Here is a 15,745-nt window from a genome sequence, read left to right as displayed (position 1 = left end):
GCGAGGGGCGGGGAGGGGCGCGGCGAGGGGCGGGAGGAAGCGCGGCGAGGGGCGGGGAGGGGCGCGGCGAGGGGCGGGAGGAAGCGCGGCGAGGGGCGGGGAGGGGCGCGGCGAGGGGCGGGAGGAAGCGCGGCGAGGGGCGGGGAGGGGCGCGGCGAGGGGCGGGAGGAAGCGCGGCGAGGGGCGGGGAGGGGCGGGAGGAAGCGCGGCAGGAAGCGCGGCGAGGGGCGGGGAGGGGCGCGAGGGGGCGCGGCGCTAGCTGCCCGGCCGTCGCTGCCGTCGTCGCCATGAGCGTGTCGCTGCGGAATGCTCAACGGGTCGTGCCGCTGCGCCGGGTCCCGCTCCGCCGCGCCGTCTGCGCCCTGCGGGACGCCCTGGGCGCCTCCCGCTTCGACGTGGGGGTAATCTGCGCCGGTAATGGGCTGATGCGGCGTCTCAACGGCGCCTACCGGCAGCGCCCGGAGCCCACCGACGTCCTCTCTTTCCCCTTCCATCGGGTGGCGGCGGGGGACCTGCCGCGGCCGAGCAGCCGCGACGAATACAACCTGGGGGACATCTTCCTGGGAGTGGAGTACATCCAGGAGCAGTGCCGCGCCGCCGGGGAGGACTTCGACGGCGTCCTCGTGGTGAGCCCCGGTCGGCGCGGAGTGGCTGCGGCGCTGCTGCCAGGGCTGCCCCCGCTGGGGCTCCGTTCCTGAGATATGTTTATATGTATACCTGTGTCACCGTTGTTCTTGCCTCTTTGCGCAGGTGACGGCAGCCCATGGGCTATGCCACTTGCTTGGCTACCAGCACGACACAAAACGCGAGTGGCAACAGGTATGTCGGTGGCCTGGAGCCGGGGAGTGGGGGGCGATGTGCTGCTGCTGCGGGGGCGGGAGAACGCGCCGGGAATGCCGCACCCCCGGGAGACGTGCAAGGGTTTCTGTGCGCAGTTGCTCCTCGTCCCTTTCAAATGCTCAAACTAATTTTACAGCGAACAGAATTTAGCCGTTAGCTTTTCCTTAGAAGTACCCTAAACGTCATCCTGGCTCACGTGCTGGCTTCATCAGAGCGTTGCAGGCCTTGTGCCACAGGGAGGAAAGAGGCTGCCCTCGGTCCTCAGGACTGCAGGACCTGGGCAGCCTGTAGAGTGATCCAAAAATAGGTGATGAATGGGACCTAAGAGGAGCACGGCAGAGCTGCCTTCTCCAGCTACCTTGGACTTGCGGACGGGTTTTTTGCAGAAGGCTGTGTGCACATGTCCTGCGCCCTCCCCCGCAGATGTACCGGAAGGAGGCGGAGATCCTGGAAGAGCTGAACCGGCGAACCGGCTCCAGCCTCAAGCCCCTCACCGCCGGCCTCTTCTGAGGGACCCGCGCCGGGACTGCCCTCCGGCCGCCGCTTCCCGCCCCCGCGCCGAGGGGCCGGGCCGCCGCCGGGGCCGCCCCGGACGTGGCGCGGGGATGGCGGCGCGGGGTCGCGGCCGCTGCCTCCCGCCACTGCTGCTGGGCCTAGCCGCGCTCGCTCTCCCGCCGCCCGCAGTGGCCCAGCCGCCGCCCGCCGCTCTCCGCGCCGGGCACGGCGCCTCCTCGCTGCCTGCCGCCGCCGCCGCCCCGCGCACACGGTGAGGAGCGGGCCCTCTCCCCGGGCCCCGGCAGACCCCTTCCCCAGCCCCTGTGTTTCCTGCGACTCCCCCTCCGCCCCGCTCCCAGCCCCAGCGCAGCCCCAGGCCAATTCTACCTGCCAGGGCCGGTCCTTGACGCTCCCGGGACCACTGCCCTCCTGCATCCCCTCGTCCCCTGTGCCCGCTGACAGAGTCATCCTGCCTTCATGTTCAGTTCACGGGAATTAACTAGTGCCACATTGCTCATGGGACAAGTAAGATGGCATAGGGGTTCACTCCTTGGTCTCTGCATCCCACCTTGCCGCAGGGAAGGGTTGTGGCATGGGCCACCTCGATGATGTCCCATGAGGGGACCCTCGTGCCCCCACAGCTCCTGCAGTATGCAGTGGTCTGCTTCCCCCTATTTAAGTCCTTTCTGTCTTCCTTGTACCACAGACTTACGAAAGAGGAACAGTTTCCATCCCAACGGTGTTGTGTCACATGATTGTGGGGTAAAAAAAAAGAACAAAATATGCAAGAGGTTAAACTCCACAATGAAATTATAGTGATTTGTTCTCCCTAGGTACCTCTTGTATGATGTCAATCCTCCCGAAGGGTTCAACCTTCGCAGAGACGTCTACATTCGCATTGCTTCCCTTCTAAAGACCTTGCGGAAAAGTGAAAACTGGGTGTTGGTTCTGCCTCCCTGGGGACGCCTTTATCACTGGCAGAGCCCCGATATCCTCCAGGTCCGGATCCCTTGGTCTGAGTTCTTTGATCTCCCAAGCCTCAACAGGAACATCCCCGTTATTGAATATGAGCAGTTCCTTGCAGGTAGAGTATGGAATTTTGCAGACTGCAATTGGCTAGGTATTTGTGATATTTCCTTCACAGATTTATCCTTTTGTGAGAAATGGACTGGCTGATTCACTGGAAGACTGTGCTGCTATTCTGCCAGATCTTGACCAGCATGAGAGTTGGGCAGAGAGGAACCTCATGAGGTTCAAGGGCAAGTGCAGAGTCCTGCACTGGGAGAGAAACAACCCCAAACACCAGTACAGTGTGGGGACTGATATGATGGAGAGCAGCTCTGCAGAGAGAGACCTGGGAGTTCTGGTTGATAGTAAACCTAACATCAGCCAGCAATGTGCCCTCATGGCCAGGAAGGCCAGTGGCACTCTGGGGGGCATCAAGAAGTGTGTGGCCAGCAGGTCAAAGGAGGTTCTGCTCCACCTTTACTCTGCCCTGGTGAGGCCTCATCTGGAGTTCTGTGTGTAGTTCTGGGCTCCCCAGCTCAAGAGTGAGAGAGTCCAGCGCAAGGCTACCAAGATGATGAGGGGACTGGAGCATCTCTCTGGTGAAGAAAGACTGTGAGACCTGGGGCTTTTTAGCCTGGAGAAGAGAAGGCTGAGAGGGCACATTATCAGTGCTTACAAATACCTAAAGGGCAGGTATTGAGAGGATAGGTCCAGTCTCTATCTGTGGTTGCCAGTGACAGAACAAGGGGTAAAGGGCACAAGCTGGAACACAAGAATTTCCATTGGAACAGGAGAAAAAACTTCCTTGCTGTTCAGGTGAGGGAGCCCTGGCACAGGCTGCCCAGGGAGGATGTGGGATCTCCTGCTCCAGAGGTTTCCAAACCCACTTGGCCGTGTTCCTATGCCCCCTGATAGAGGGAAGCCTGCTTTAGCAGCGGGTTGGACTGGATAATCTCTAGAGGTGCCTTCCAACCCCCACCATTCTGGGATTATGTGAGAAAAAAAGTGGCAAGAGGATGGGTAGGCAAGAGTCTGTGCTGAGCAAATAACTGGTAGAATTAACCCGGTTATTTGGCAGTTCATTTGATGTAGCACCATTGTCCTTTTGACTTCTGAGGGACCTTGAAGGAAGACAGGTAGTGCCTCTTGTTAAGGTCACAGATACTTCTGCCTAAGTTTGGCCCTAGTAACAACCCTGTCAGGAGACAGAGACATGTCGAAATACAGACAAGCCACCTTTTTCTGGAGCTGGCTGGACAGTAGAAGCTGTGTAGCAGGTCCTTGGCTGAGCTTACTGTTTTATCATCGATGCTGCAGGTACTCAAAATACCACTTGCTTTTTGTGTACAAAAGGGTACATGAGAGAGAGACTCTCCCTAAAAGTATGGGAACTGCCGTGTTGACTCCTTGAGGATTTAGCGCTGTGTTGTGCTAATTACCGAATGCCATAATCTGCAGCAGTGTCACAGACTCCTTCAGCAGAGGAGATAAAGGGCACTGAATATCACACCTCTGCACCGAGCTCTGAAAGGAGCCTTTCAGGAAAACGCCTTTGGAAACCCTGATGTTTAGGTGAAGAAGGGCTTGTATGTGTCATTTTCTTGGAGGCACTCTTCCCTGCAGCATCAAACACCTGGGCACTTTGTGGTGTGTTTTACCCAGCTTTCAAATTGACCTTTCCGTGGCAGTTCAGTTCTGTTTGGCATGTTAATCACACGTAGCTGCATGGGAGTAGCAGGTTGTCACATTCTCTGACCCTTTAAGCTTTTCTGGTTGACACAGAACTTCCTTTCCTTTTTCACAGGTAAAACAGGGAAGAGAGGGAGCAGTGCCACATTAGCGTTTCTAGCAGCTTTGCATCAGCAAGTAAAACTAGTCACTACCTTTTGGTCTGTGGTTTTTCGTGCTCATGAGTGCTTTGCTTTGCCTTCTACTCAGAATCAGGTGGGCCCTTCATTGAGCAGATTTATGTCCTACAAGGATATGCAGAGGGATGGAAAGAAGGAACATGGGAAGAAAAAGTAGATGAAAGGCCGTGCATCGATCAGCTCATGTACTCCAAAGACAAGCATGGCTACTACAGGTACCTTGTAGCAGTGCTTTCCATTGTCTTTGTTGCTGTGTTCTGTGAAGCATTTCCCTGCTCTAACAGAACAGACTTACGTGAGTGTTGTGGCGGTGTCTGCGAGCCTCGACGTGCTTGGGGTCACTTTGTTTTTCATACCTCATCAGGAGCAGAATGTTACATTGGCACCAGAAGATCTCATTTCACACAGAAACAGTATGAAGCTGCTGACTGGTTTGTTTACATTATACAGCGTGTTTCTAGGGTGCACTGTTGATTTGTTTCATTCTGTGTATGGCTTTAATCTAAAATACGAGCCTGTGAACCAATACTTTGTGTTTCCTTTCAGGGGATGGTTCTGGGGTTATGAGGAAACGAGGGGCCTAAATGTCTCCTGTTTGTCTGTCCAAGGATCTGCCTCTATCATGGCTCCCATCCTTTTGAAGAACACTTCAGCACAGTGAGTTGCCTTGTTTTATAGTTTATTGTTGTATGGCTTACAAACCTGTTGCTGGGTAGGAACAGTGGGGGGAACATGCAGGGCATGTCTCACTGTTGCAGTACTTCATCACTGCAATCGTCAAAGTCACTACAAAAGGAATTTGCACTGTAAGAGACATCTAACTGTAAGTTGAGTGAAATGCCACAGTGCTAAAACCTAAGAGGAAATAGCCTTTGGTACTCTCGCTGGGGTTGCCAGGTGTCCCTGCCACCTTGTGCTTATTCTTCCTCCCTTTACCCTTCCATGCTGGGTCCAGAGGGAACGAGCAGGGTGGAACCAGTGTTCCCCAAGCCCACATCTCAGGTCACAGGGTGCGGTGCCTGCTCTCCTGTGACAACCATCCGCAGTAGTGCAAGCTGGGTTTGGAGAAAGCACGCAGCACCTTTCATCTTTCTGTTCTGAGATGCCACTAGGATGATCAGAATAAAGGAAGGCTCTTAGGAGAGATGGAGGATACTTAACGTTATCCCAGTAGCAAAGTATTTCCAGTCAGATGTGGCCCTGTAACAGCTGAAGCCATCATAGCAAAGCAAAAGCTGCCAGGGTACAGGGGAGAGCAGAAAGAAGAGATAATCACTCCGAATACACCAGGGGAATAAATCCATAGGAGAAACACAGACCCTGTAAGCAGAAGTGCAGTTTTGTTATGAGAGCAGAAACATCCAAAACTTGGACATCTATACGGTTTAATTGAAAATGAGATAAAGATTCCCCTTAAGCAGAGCAGTGAGGATTTGTAGAACCTCCCAATAAAAGCAGAGGAGTCAAGTCCCTGTTTTTGAACAGGGATCATTTTCTGTTTGTAAGAGTTACACCATAATCTTCACCAGCAACAGCAGAAAACTGGGTTAAATAAGCCATGGAGATCTCCATGTTTAGCCCTACAGTTAGCCCTTTCACAGCAGCTGTCAAAAGTCTCTTGACTGAGGACAGTCAACAGAAAGATGAGAAGTGGTGCCCAGATATTCCTAACAGGCAGACAAGGTGCCTTACCTGCAAGATCACATTTCCTGATCAGACACGAGTAGGAAGAAGTACCAACATCTGAGAGGTAAGGGTGGCTGCAGTGATCCATGTTCAAGTTGCTCTAGTTCAGTGTGTGAAATCCAGGAGTGGATAAACTCAGATGTCTGGGGAAAAGTATTAAGAACTGGGCAAGTGTGTGTAATGCCTCCTCTGCATCCTGTCACACCCTTCAGGTCTGTGGTTTTAGAGACTACCTGAGCTAAAAGTGACTTTTTCCCCATCTTTCGTATCCTTCAGTAAGTCCATGGGTCTGTGCAGCTCTCTTTGAACCCCCATGCACATTGTTAATATCTCCAAAATCTGGGGACAGGACCTAAAGGTTTTGCACCTTAACCACGCATCCTATGAAAGCCCACCTCCTTTTGAAACTCAAACCTGCAACTTTCATCTGATGTCCCTATCTCCGTGGAAGAGACAGCCAATAGACAGCTCTGATGGGTGTTACCGTGATGTTTTCACCAAACTTGCCCTGGTCCTGGGCATCTGTGATTAGCACAGAGCTCTTTCCTTCTCAAATGAAGCCAGTATTTTCATTTTTTTAACTAGGTGCACTCCCACATTGGATTTCATCTGCCACTTGTTGGCAAGTCATCAGACTTCTCTTAATTCTTCACAGTTGGACTTTGCTGCTCTGAGCAATTCGAAATGATCGGCAAGCTGTGACCTTTTGCGTTGTTCGGGAATGTGGTGAAAAGCAGCTCCCTTCCACTTGTGACCTCCCTCTACAAGGAGGACAGGACATTTATCTCTGTCTTTAAACTTTTTTTAACCTGTGCAAGTACCTTCACTTCTGTGCTGTTGCTGTTAGGCTTTTTAAAAGGCCTTTAACCTGGTAGGGTCATGTCAGTGAAAGTTCCCTCATCCCCACATGTACTTCTGTCTTCAGACTACTGTGGTTTTTCAGAGTTCAGAGCTCCATGTTGATAGTTCTCCAATTCACTTTAGGTATGCATTAATTCCAGTTTTTATCACAGTTGTGTGTGAGTACTGACATCAGGTTTGCCGCTGTGTTTTCCTAACCCTCCCCAAGTGCATCTTTGCTTTCCTTTTTCTTTGTGTTGGAGTGAAGGTGGTGAGGCCCTGGCATAGGTTGCCCAGAGAGGCTGTGGCTGCCCCAACCCTGGCAGCATTCAAAGGCAGGTTGGACAGGGCTGGGAAACACCTGGTCTCGTGGAAGGTGTCCCTGCCTGTGGCAGGGGAGTGGAACTAGGTGATCCTTACAGTTCCTTCTAACCTAAACCATTCCATGATTCTATGATTGCAGGCCTTTATTTCTTGTTGCTCGAATTCTTTTTTGACCTGGATTGTCTTATTCTTTTTAACTTCATGGAGTTGATAAGCTCCTCTCCTCTCCTCTCCTCTCCTCTCCTCTCCTCTCCTCTCCTCTCCTCTCCTCTCCTCTCCTCTCCTCTCCTCTCCTCTCCTCTCCTCTCCTCTCCTCCTAGACACTGCTCGTGTGTTTTTGCACAGTCCAACTGAAGGCGACTGTTAGCTTTCTGTTGGCTGTTGTGGATGCGGTAGGGTGCTGAAGATCAGCACATTTATGGCCACTGTCACAGAGCAGCTTTTCCACTGTGAGACTTTGGTCTGTGTCTTGCTGCTACTTGAGGCGATGTCAAGAGCGATTCCCTGCCCAGCTGGCTCATGAAACTGTCTTTTGGCGTGGACTGCAGTTGCCTGATCATGTCTTGCTGTGCCACTTGCCCAGATGGTCTGGGGATAGTTGAAATCTCCACTGGCCATGGTGACTTGTGCACTATGACTTCACCAATCTCCCTGATTGCCCTTTTGATCAGACAGTCAGTTATAAGGTCCTCATAGTGTATTGTCACTCTTCAGGAGTGGTCACTTACAGGAATCTTCTTGACACATTTAGATTATTAATCTGATTCACCTCCAAGTTTCCCATTAAGTGCTGTGCTGCTTCTCTGCCAGCAGTCTAACCTCTCTCCCAGATTATTGGAGGCCTTATGTGCAAGTGTCCAGCTGATTATCACCAGTGATAATACAAAGTTGGTCCTTATTCGCTTTCTCTCACTTTAGTAGAAGAAGATGCAGACAATTACTTTGATCCTCCTCAGCAGAAGCATTTCTCTGTGTTTGCTCACTTTCAGTGTGTTTGGAGCACAAACTATACTTAAATCCCCTGTACTCCTGGATACTTGAAACTCTTACAATTCCTCTGCTTCTTAGAGCCTGGATGGCTCAGTTGTGTTTCCAGCACGCAATCCTGAAGCATCTGTATTTATGAAAAGCATATATGAAAAGGTTTCATGGGAGTGAAAAGTCTTCATTTAAAAATTTGTGTTTAGTTTTTGTGTTCTCTGTGTGTTCCTTGATCTGTGGTTTTCCTGTTAAGACATTTTATTCCACATCTTCTCTGGTTTTGCTTTGGTGAGCATGACTCCTGCCTCCTCCAAGAGGCTTTTGTGAGCTCCAAGGCTTGGGCATCACCTCACAGGTCGCTTCTCCCTTTGGATCACTCCCCCTGTTGGCAATCTTGTTTTTCAGCAGTGAGTGCTGTGAGGAATACACGAGGGATTAATGCTGGTTTGTATTTAACTGTCAGAAGTGAGAGTGCTATTTATGCAGGAGGAGAGCAGGAGCATGCAGAGATGTTGTTCCCTTCTCTCCCTGCAGGCCATGGGTCACTGCTGGCTTTGTGCAGAGCAGGTCGACAGCCTATCTGTCATTCCCCAAACAGATCATAGTCTGTGCTTTATCTTGGCAACTGTGAAAAGAAACATCATAATGTAAACTCTATTCCTAAGAGAACTGCACTCAGTTTTACAATTTTTAATAGGTCAGTGATGTTAGACAGAGCTGAAAACCTTCTTCATGACCACTACGGAGGGAAAGATTATTGGAATGTGAGTATTTTCCCAGTCAGCTTCTCTAGACTTTCTACTTCAATAACTGATATGTGCTTCAGTTTTGCCTTGGGTTTCTTTTCTTGAAAGTAACTTGTGTCTTATGTTTCAGAGTGTATGCTAATGATGGTCTTCAGGCTGCTGTGGATTAATGTAATGCAGGAGTTGCTCCTGATGTCTTGTCCCCAAAGGCTGGGTGCTGCAGGGTGAGTTGTCCAGCAGGACTTCCCCATGCAACACATCTGCCATCACTAGGCAACTGCCTTTGTACAGCTTCCTGTACAGTCAGCCTCAAGACTAGACTTTTCAAAAGAATTCCCAAAAATGCTTAATACTGGCTCAACTGTCTCCCCATTGGCTCCAATGGCAAAGTTCCCAGGGGTTTCAAGGCAACACCGAGCACTTTGGGAACCTCCAACCAAGAGTCTATGGTAAAATAATTCATATGGGAAAATTTTAAGACAAAAGGTTCAGCCAGGGGTGGGAAATAAAATAAATCATGATACAGAGTGCTTGCTATAATGACAGTTTCTAAGAGAAAGTGACTCATGCTATTACAAACCAAATTACCTGGACCTCAGCCTTGTAAGATGTGAATGTCTGGCTGTTGCTTGGCATGTTGTTCAGCAATGGAGCAAATGGGAGTTTACTAACTTAGAACTTTTCATTGAGAGTGACTTTCCAAACAGACAATGCAGCCCACCTATCGTTTCATATCATTGCTGATCTGACTTGTACTCCTGTAAAAGCAGACATGAAATCCGTGTGGATCCACAACGCACACTTCTTAGCAGTGGCTCTTTAAACATCCTCTCGATGATGTAAACTTGTCTCAAAATGATTTACAACTTCCAGGAAAACACTCTGCTTTGTTTCAATTTTAGCTACCCACGTGGTTTTTGGTGGTTGGGTTTTTTTTCTCCATAGCTCTCTGGATAAGATCTGGAGGGATTTTTTTAACAGCTGCCCTCTTGTCTCGAAGAAGTTTTTAAACTGTTACAAGTCAGCTTCCCTTTGCAATCAACCTGTCTCTGATGTCCCAAAAGGTTTTAATTTACTACTGAGCTGGGTTGCCCTCACTGTTGTCACCATTTTTGTGTAGGCTTCTCTACCACTGCAAGCTGAAAGGTGTTATTTTGAGATTTATCTTGGCTGAATGACCGTGGAGCAGGGAAGATCTCCCAAAATGGCTTAGAGGCAACTGTTGAATCCATTGAAGAGCACCAGGCTAGCATGTAGACCACATGAGTGTGTTACCATCTGTATGGAAACAGAACGATCTCCAGTGAAGCTCTGCAACAGCCAGCAGTTGTGCATTTGGTTTCACCATTTTTGAGGGGACGATCTAAAAGAATGAGAGCATCTGTACTATTAGCTGAGTTCCTCTACAAGAAAAGGAGCATAACCAACACTGGTTGCGTTTGGTTGTTTTGGGTTTTTTTTCCCTCAAACTTAGATTCACAGAAAAAAAATGGGTGGGAAGAGGTCTTGAGGTTTGCACTCCAGAACATAATCTGGTGGTTTGGGACCGTGTCTCACTGAAGGTGGAAAGTCCCCACAGGTGGAGATCTGGGGCCTGTCCCGCAGCTGTGCCACTCTTGCGGGCAGGAGGTCTTGCCTGATAGCCCAAGAGAGGTTGCTTTGCTGCAGCTTGGGCCCATGACCTCTTCTCTTTTTTTATGCACCTCTGAGAAGTTTCTCTCCCTTCTCTGCTGTTCATCTTCACAGACAAAAAGGGAGAAGCAGCAAAACTTGGAGGTAGTTGGAAAAGGTGCAGATTTGAGACATATACTTGAAATAACAGGCTAACCAGATACAAAGAGCATGTGCTTTAGAAAGTACATCAGTGGAGAGTCACACCTTCATATCTTCTCTTTTCTACATACACTGGTGTGAAATAAGTGTTCCTCCAGAGCAGCTGCTGTCAGAGGAGCGAAGGAGTCACAGCCTCCTTCAGGCATCCACCCACTCCGACGTGGGCTCCTGCATGGGCTGTGAGTGGGTCTCTGCTCCCCTGTGGCCTCCATGGACTGCAGGGGCACAGCTGCCTCACCGTGGGCTGCACCACAGGTCACAGGGGAATCTCTCCTCCAGTGCCTGGCACCTCCATCTCCTTCTCCACTGACCTTGGTGTCTGCAGAGATGTTTTCACATTGTCACTCTGCTGCTGCAGTTTTTGCCTCTGTGCAGCAATGTGTTCCCCTTCTCAAATGTGTTAATCACAGAGGCATTACCTCCACTGCTAATGGGCTCGGCCTAATTGATGAGTCCATCTCAGAGCCAGCTGACATTGGCCCTGTCAGATACAGGGGAGGCTTCTAACATCTATCACTGCAGTGCTTCATTTGGTATTGTGTAAATAACCAGACAGCTGCGCTGGTTGTGGATGTCGTTATGATTTGGATACAGCAGTTAAAGCTCAGATGAGAATTGTTAGAAATTATTCCTTGTAGTGCTGCACAGGTGCATCCTGGAAGCAACTGCATCATGGAAGCTCTGTGTGCGTGAAACTCTCCATCATTTGTAGCTCTCCCTCTTTCTGACTCGGCATTTGCTCTTTTCCCCACAGACCCGTCGGAGCATGGTGTTTGCTAAACACCTGCGTGTCGTGGGAGACGAGTTCAGAAACAAGTACCTTCAATCCACGGATGAGGCAGACAGGACCCATTACAAGGAGGACTGGACACAGATGAAGGTAAAATCGTAACAGTCCATTTCCCATAACAGATGCCAAAATTGGGTTTATTTTTTGTGTGTGCTCCTGGCTGCACACTGCAGGGAACGTTGGAAGATACATGTGAATCTAGTTCTCACTGCTCAGATCATGCATGTTGCTACTGTACCTTCTTCTCCCCATGTGATGTGAGTTACTGGGACCCCTTGAGGTGTGGCCACTTGGTTCCTCATTTCACTGAAGGAAACTTGCGTGCCTTCTTGTGTTCAGCATCACCTGTGTGTGTAAAGTTCATCTGCAAACTGACAGTTGTCAAGGAGAGCAATTTCTGCTCACAAAGATTTCAAGCTGTAGTTTCTCCAGTATGATACAAGCTGCCCAAGATCAAAACGTTGCAGTAAGTGGTCCAAAACATTGCCAATCCGTACCTTAAAATTACTTTCAGTAGCTAATTCAGTGCGTTCTCCAGAGATTATGCAATCGGGCCCGTGCATGAGTAGTGGTGTGTTCAAGTTTCACAGTCAATTGATCTTTCTTAGGTTAAGACGGGCACAGCTCTAGGTGGTCCATACCTTGGGGTTCATCTCCGAAGGAAAGACTTCATTTGGGGTCACAGAGAAGATGTGCCTTCCCTGCAAGGAGCAGCAAAGAAAATCCGCAGCCTCCTGGAGACACATCAACTTGGGAAAGTTTTTGTAGCCACTGACGCCGTGGAGGAGGGTAGGCAGATGGGTCACTTTGGGAGGAGTGAGCAGGAGGGGGCAGGAGTTTCCTTCCAGTTTGAATAGTTGCTATCAAACCAGTCATTAGGGATTTCATATAAAGAGGTTTGATGGTCTCTATGATGGGAAACTGGGAATGGAATTTGCCCATTCCTCCTCCTCATCCCACTTTTCTTAGCGTTTCAAAGACTCCTGGGCATGCTGGTGGGAAGAGTCCACTGAAATGTCCCACCCAGCCTTCCCCTGGTCAGACTGGGGTGGGCCTGGCTGTGCATGCTCAAGGCTCAGAAACCCCCAAGAGTGAGGTTCCCACTCCCCGACCTTATCCCAGGGCTGCACCTCCCTCCCAGTAGTGTTCAGGGGTCTGTGTCAATGCCTGGTGTTAGAACTGCCTGCAGGGCACTGCCTTTGCTATAGCTATAATTTTGCTGTCAGGAAAGGCCTCTTGGTACACCTACACGTGGGATTAGTCAGAGAGACCATTGGTAGCCTTTGTTCTACCCTATGCAGCTTTCCCAGCCTCCAAGAATTGCCCCCTTGGCACCGTGTCTCTGCCCCACTGCCCCCCATGCCCAGCAAACATTGTAAAGTCTGTAGGTAGATATTGGGTTCATCTGCTTCATAACTGTACACCCAAGGTTTCCTTATCAGCTTAAGGAAACATAAGGAAGTTTATGACAGCAGCAACTTGCTATTGGAGATGTTGGTTGATAGCATCTGAATATGAGCCAGCAGTGTGCCCAGGTGGCCAAGAAGGCCAAGGGCACCCTGGCTTGTGTCAGCACTAGTGTGAGCAGCAGGACCAGGACAGTGATTATGCTCCTGCACTGGGCACTGCTGAGGCTGCACCTCAAGTGCTGTGTTCAGTGTTGGGCCCCTCACTCCAAGAGGGACATTGAGGGGCTGGAAAGTGTCCAGAGATGGGCACCAGAGCTGGGGAAGGGTCTGGAGCACAAGTCTGATGGGGAGCAGCTGAGGGACCTGAGGGTGTTCAGCCTGGAGAAGAGGAGGCTGAAGAGAGACCTCCTCGCTTGCTGACAGGAGGTTGTGGTCAGGGGGAGTTGGCCTCTGCTCCCAAGTTGCAGGTGACAGGACAAGAGGTAACAACCTCAAGTTGTTCAGGAGAGGTTTAGATTGGAGGTTTGGAAGAACAGTTTCTTCCCTGAGAGGGTTAGACACCTGCACAGGCTGCCCGGGGAGGTGGTGGAGCCCCCATCCCTGGAGATATTGCAAAGCCGTGCAGCTGAGGTGCTGAGGGACGGTTTAGTGATGGCCACGGCACTGCTGGGGCAACGGTTGGACTCAAAAGTCTTTTCCAACCTCAACAATTCTGTGATTCTGTAGAAGTAAATTAGCATCTTTCCTTTTTTTCAGAAGTTGAGCTGCTGAGGAAATTGCTGCCTGAGATGGTGAGGTTTGAACCTTCTTGGGAGGAGCTGGAACTCTACAAAGATGGGGGCTTGGCCGTGATTGACCAGTGGATCTGTGCTCATGCAAGGTTATGAACCTGACTTTTCTCTGAAGAGCCAATCTTGCAAAACTGAACATTCATTTAGATCCAAGTAGTTTACAGATCCTATATGACATGATGTTATATAATTAATATCTAGAAAACAGATGTATAATCTACTGTATGTGTAATTTCATTATCACATCATTTCAACGATGAGTTAACTGGACTGAAATCAGTTACTTGTGTTCCAGACCTGGCCCCTTTCACAACCCCATCCTGATCTCTTTTTTTCACAGGTATTTTATAGGCACCTCAGTGTCAACGTTTTCCTTCCGGATCCACGAGGAAAGGGAGATCTTGGGATTTGATCCAAAAACAACTTACAACAGATTTTGTGGGGAAAAAGAGAAAAACTGTGAGCAGCCAACTCACTGGAAAATCGTGTACTAAAGCAGAGAGAAATCCAAGGGCTTTGAGACCGCTGAGCTCGAGGGAATAAGGAAAAACTGCAGAGAAATACCTCCCTTTGCCCAAACCACAGCTCAGTCCTCTGCCCTCTTCTCAGTGTTCCCTTGACGTTTGAGTTTTGAAGTACAAGCAATACTCATCTTCATCAGACATTGATGGGAGTGAGAAAAACGAAGTCAGCCCGAGCCCCAGCTGTCAGCCCGAGCCCCAGCTGTCAGCCCGAGCCCCAGCTGTCAGCCCAGCCAGGATCGCTGGACAACACCAGACACTGCAACTGAGACCCAAAAGGCAAAACTTTGTCCTGAGACTGAGTAAGAAACAAAGTAAATTGTGTCCTTCTTTGGGGAAGAAGAGGCAGTTTTAACTTTTCTAACTGTAACACAGCCGTGGTCTGTACCGCCTTTCTGGCTGTTGTTTTTCTTGTGTTCAGTGTTTCCCTCTCTGATCGCACAAAATACATCTTGGGTTTGTAACCCGTGCTACCTGAGCCTAAACTCTGCCCAAACTCTGCCTGCCCTTGGGGAAATCTTCCCTTTTCAAATAGTAGTTGTTCTGATTCCCTGATGCAATCAGTGCTTGCTGAGAGGAGGAGCTATTTCTGCCTGATCACCAGCTGCTTCTACTGGCAGTCCCAGCGGGTCTGTGCTGAGAGAGGCTCAGAGACGGGCTTTGTAGGGGGCTAAAAGAAAGGTTCTGCTTCTCCTTCTGTTTTACTTTCACAAGGCCCATGGAGTGGGAGTGATGCAAAAAGTCATCACCCTTTTAGGGACACCCAGTCACAGGTCAGTGGCCCTGGTTCTTTGCTAGAGAGGCCTTTCAGGTTTCCACGATGGATGAAGCATCCCAGTAACTCACAAATGAACTTTCCGCATTTGTGGCTGAGGTGTGTGGGAGGGAGCGAGCACACTGTGGGCTGCGGGCACAGCCGGCGCAGGCGTGCCTGGAGCCCCGGGGCGGGGGGCGGCGGAGGCGCCTGCGGGGAAGGGCACAGCGACAGCACGGGAAGGGCACAGCAACAGCACGACACCCGATGGAGGATGGTTCCCTCCAGGTTCCGATTCCAGCGCTTGAGCTCTCCTGCAATGCAGAACTGGCTGCTCCATCCTGCGCTTCAGGTGGTCTTTTGCCCTGCAGGTCTGCGTGGCTCTCTGAAGCAGGAGAAAACCTTTCCAAAGTTGGGCTGGGAGATCCAGATTCCAGAAGGTGAAGCAGACATTTTTCCTCCAAGTCAGTTCTACCAGATGACCTTGCTGTGAGCAGACCCTTCTCTTGCTCTTCCCTCTGGGCTTGAGCAGGAGCATGTGTAATCCTCCTGCACGGTGCAGTGGCCATTTCACAGATGCTCCCAGACAATTAGGTTCTTCCCTCCCAAGCAACTGCAGCAGAAACTGTGAGGACTCTTGGACAGCAGCAGCTCTGCTGTTCCTACCAGCTGTTTATTGCTGGTTACTGTCTCTGTGCGACAGCAGAGCCTCTCTGGCTCTGAAGCAGGGAGCCCACCAGGTCAAAGCAGTGCCTTTTCCCACATCAAACCTTCTTTAGCCTGCGTGCTGTGTAAAGCACTAGCAGCATTTTACATGGAATGTACACCTCATTAAGAAAAAATAAAAGCTTTGTAGCAT

The 15,745-nt window shown here is 50.3% G+C and overlaps 1 protein-coding gene across 6 annotated transcripts; it reads left to right on the top strand.

Annotated features, from left to right (window-relative positions):
• The first annotated feature begins 232 nt into the window (after positions 1-232).
• POFUT2 (protein O-fucosyltransferase 2) lies at positions 233-15,736 on the top strand. Of its 6 annotated transcripts, XR_009819262.1 has the most exons (12): positions 233-626; positions 751-819; positions 1,227-1,606; positions 2,169-2,419; positions 4,282-4,426; positions 4,758-4,868; positions 8,740-8,806; positions 11,376-11,501; positions 12,020-12,200; positions 13,577-13,700; positions 13,952-14,434; positions 15,258-15,736. XR_009819262.1 is itself a non-coding variant. In XM_062002510.1 (11 exons), the coding sequence occupies exons 1-11, from the start codon at positions 288-290 to the stop codon at positions 14,103-14,105; spliced, it is 1,947 nt and encodes a 648-aa protein (XP_061858494.1). In that variant the 5' UTR covers positions 233-287; the 3' UTR covers positions 14,106-14,523. The 6 variants fall into 6 exon arrangements, 4 of the variants coding, with proteins under 4 accessions (XP_061858494.1, XP_061858498.1, XP_061858499.1 ...); XM_062002510.1 differs by lacking the exon at positions 15,258-15,736 and having other exon boundaries at positions 13,952-14,523; XM_062002513.1 differs by lacking the exon at positions 15,258-15,736 and having other exon boundaries at positions 546-626; positions 1,264-1,606; positions 13,952-14,523.
• Positions 15,737-15,745: the final 9 nt, after the last annotated feature.

The sequence above is a fragment of the Colius striatus genome, chromosome 9, assembly GCF_028858725.1.
Source record: "Colius striatus isolate bColStr4 chromosome 9, bColStr4.1.hap1, whole genome shotgun sequence".
Lineage (NCBI taxonomy): Eukaryota > Metazoa > Chordata > Aves > Coliiformes > Coliidae > Colius > Colius striatus.
This window is presented reverse-complemented; position numbering and strand designations above follow the sequence as displayed.

Excerpts from the sequence above, each read along its gene's own strand:
- POFUT2 (XM_062002510.1), top strand. The coding sequence starts at position 288 with ATGAGCGTGTCGCTGCGGAATGCTCAACGGGTCGTGCCGCTGCGCCGG. Across the intron at positions 627-750 it reads ACTTCGACGGCGTCCTCGTG|GTGACGGCAGCCCATGGGCT; the intron begins GTGAGCCCCGGT and ends CTCTTTGCGCAG. Across the intron at positions 2,420-4,281 it reads ATATGAGCAGTTCCTTGCAG|AATCAGGTGGGCCCTTCATT; the intron begins GTAGAGTATGGA and ends CCTTCTACTCAG.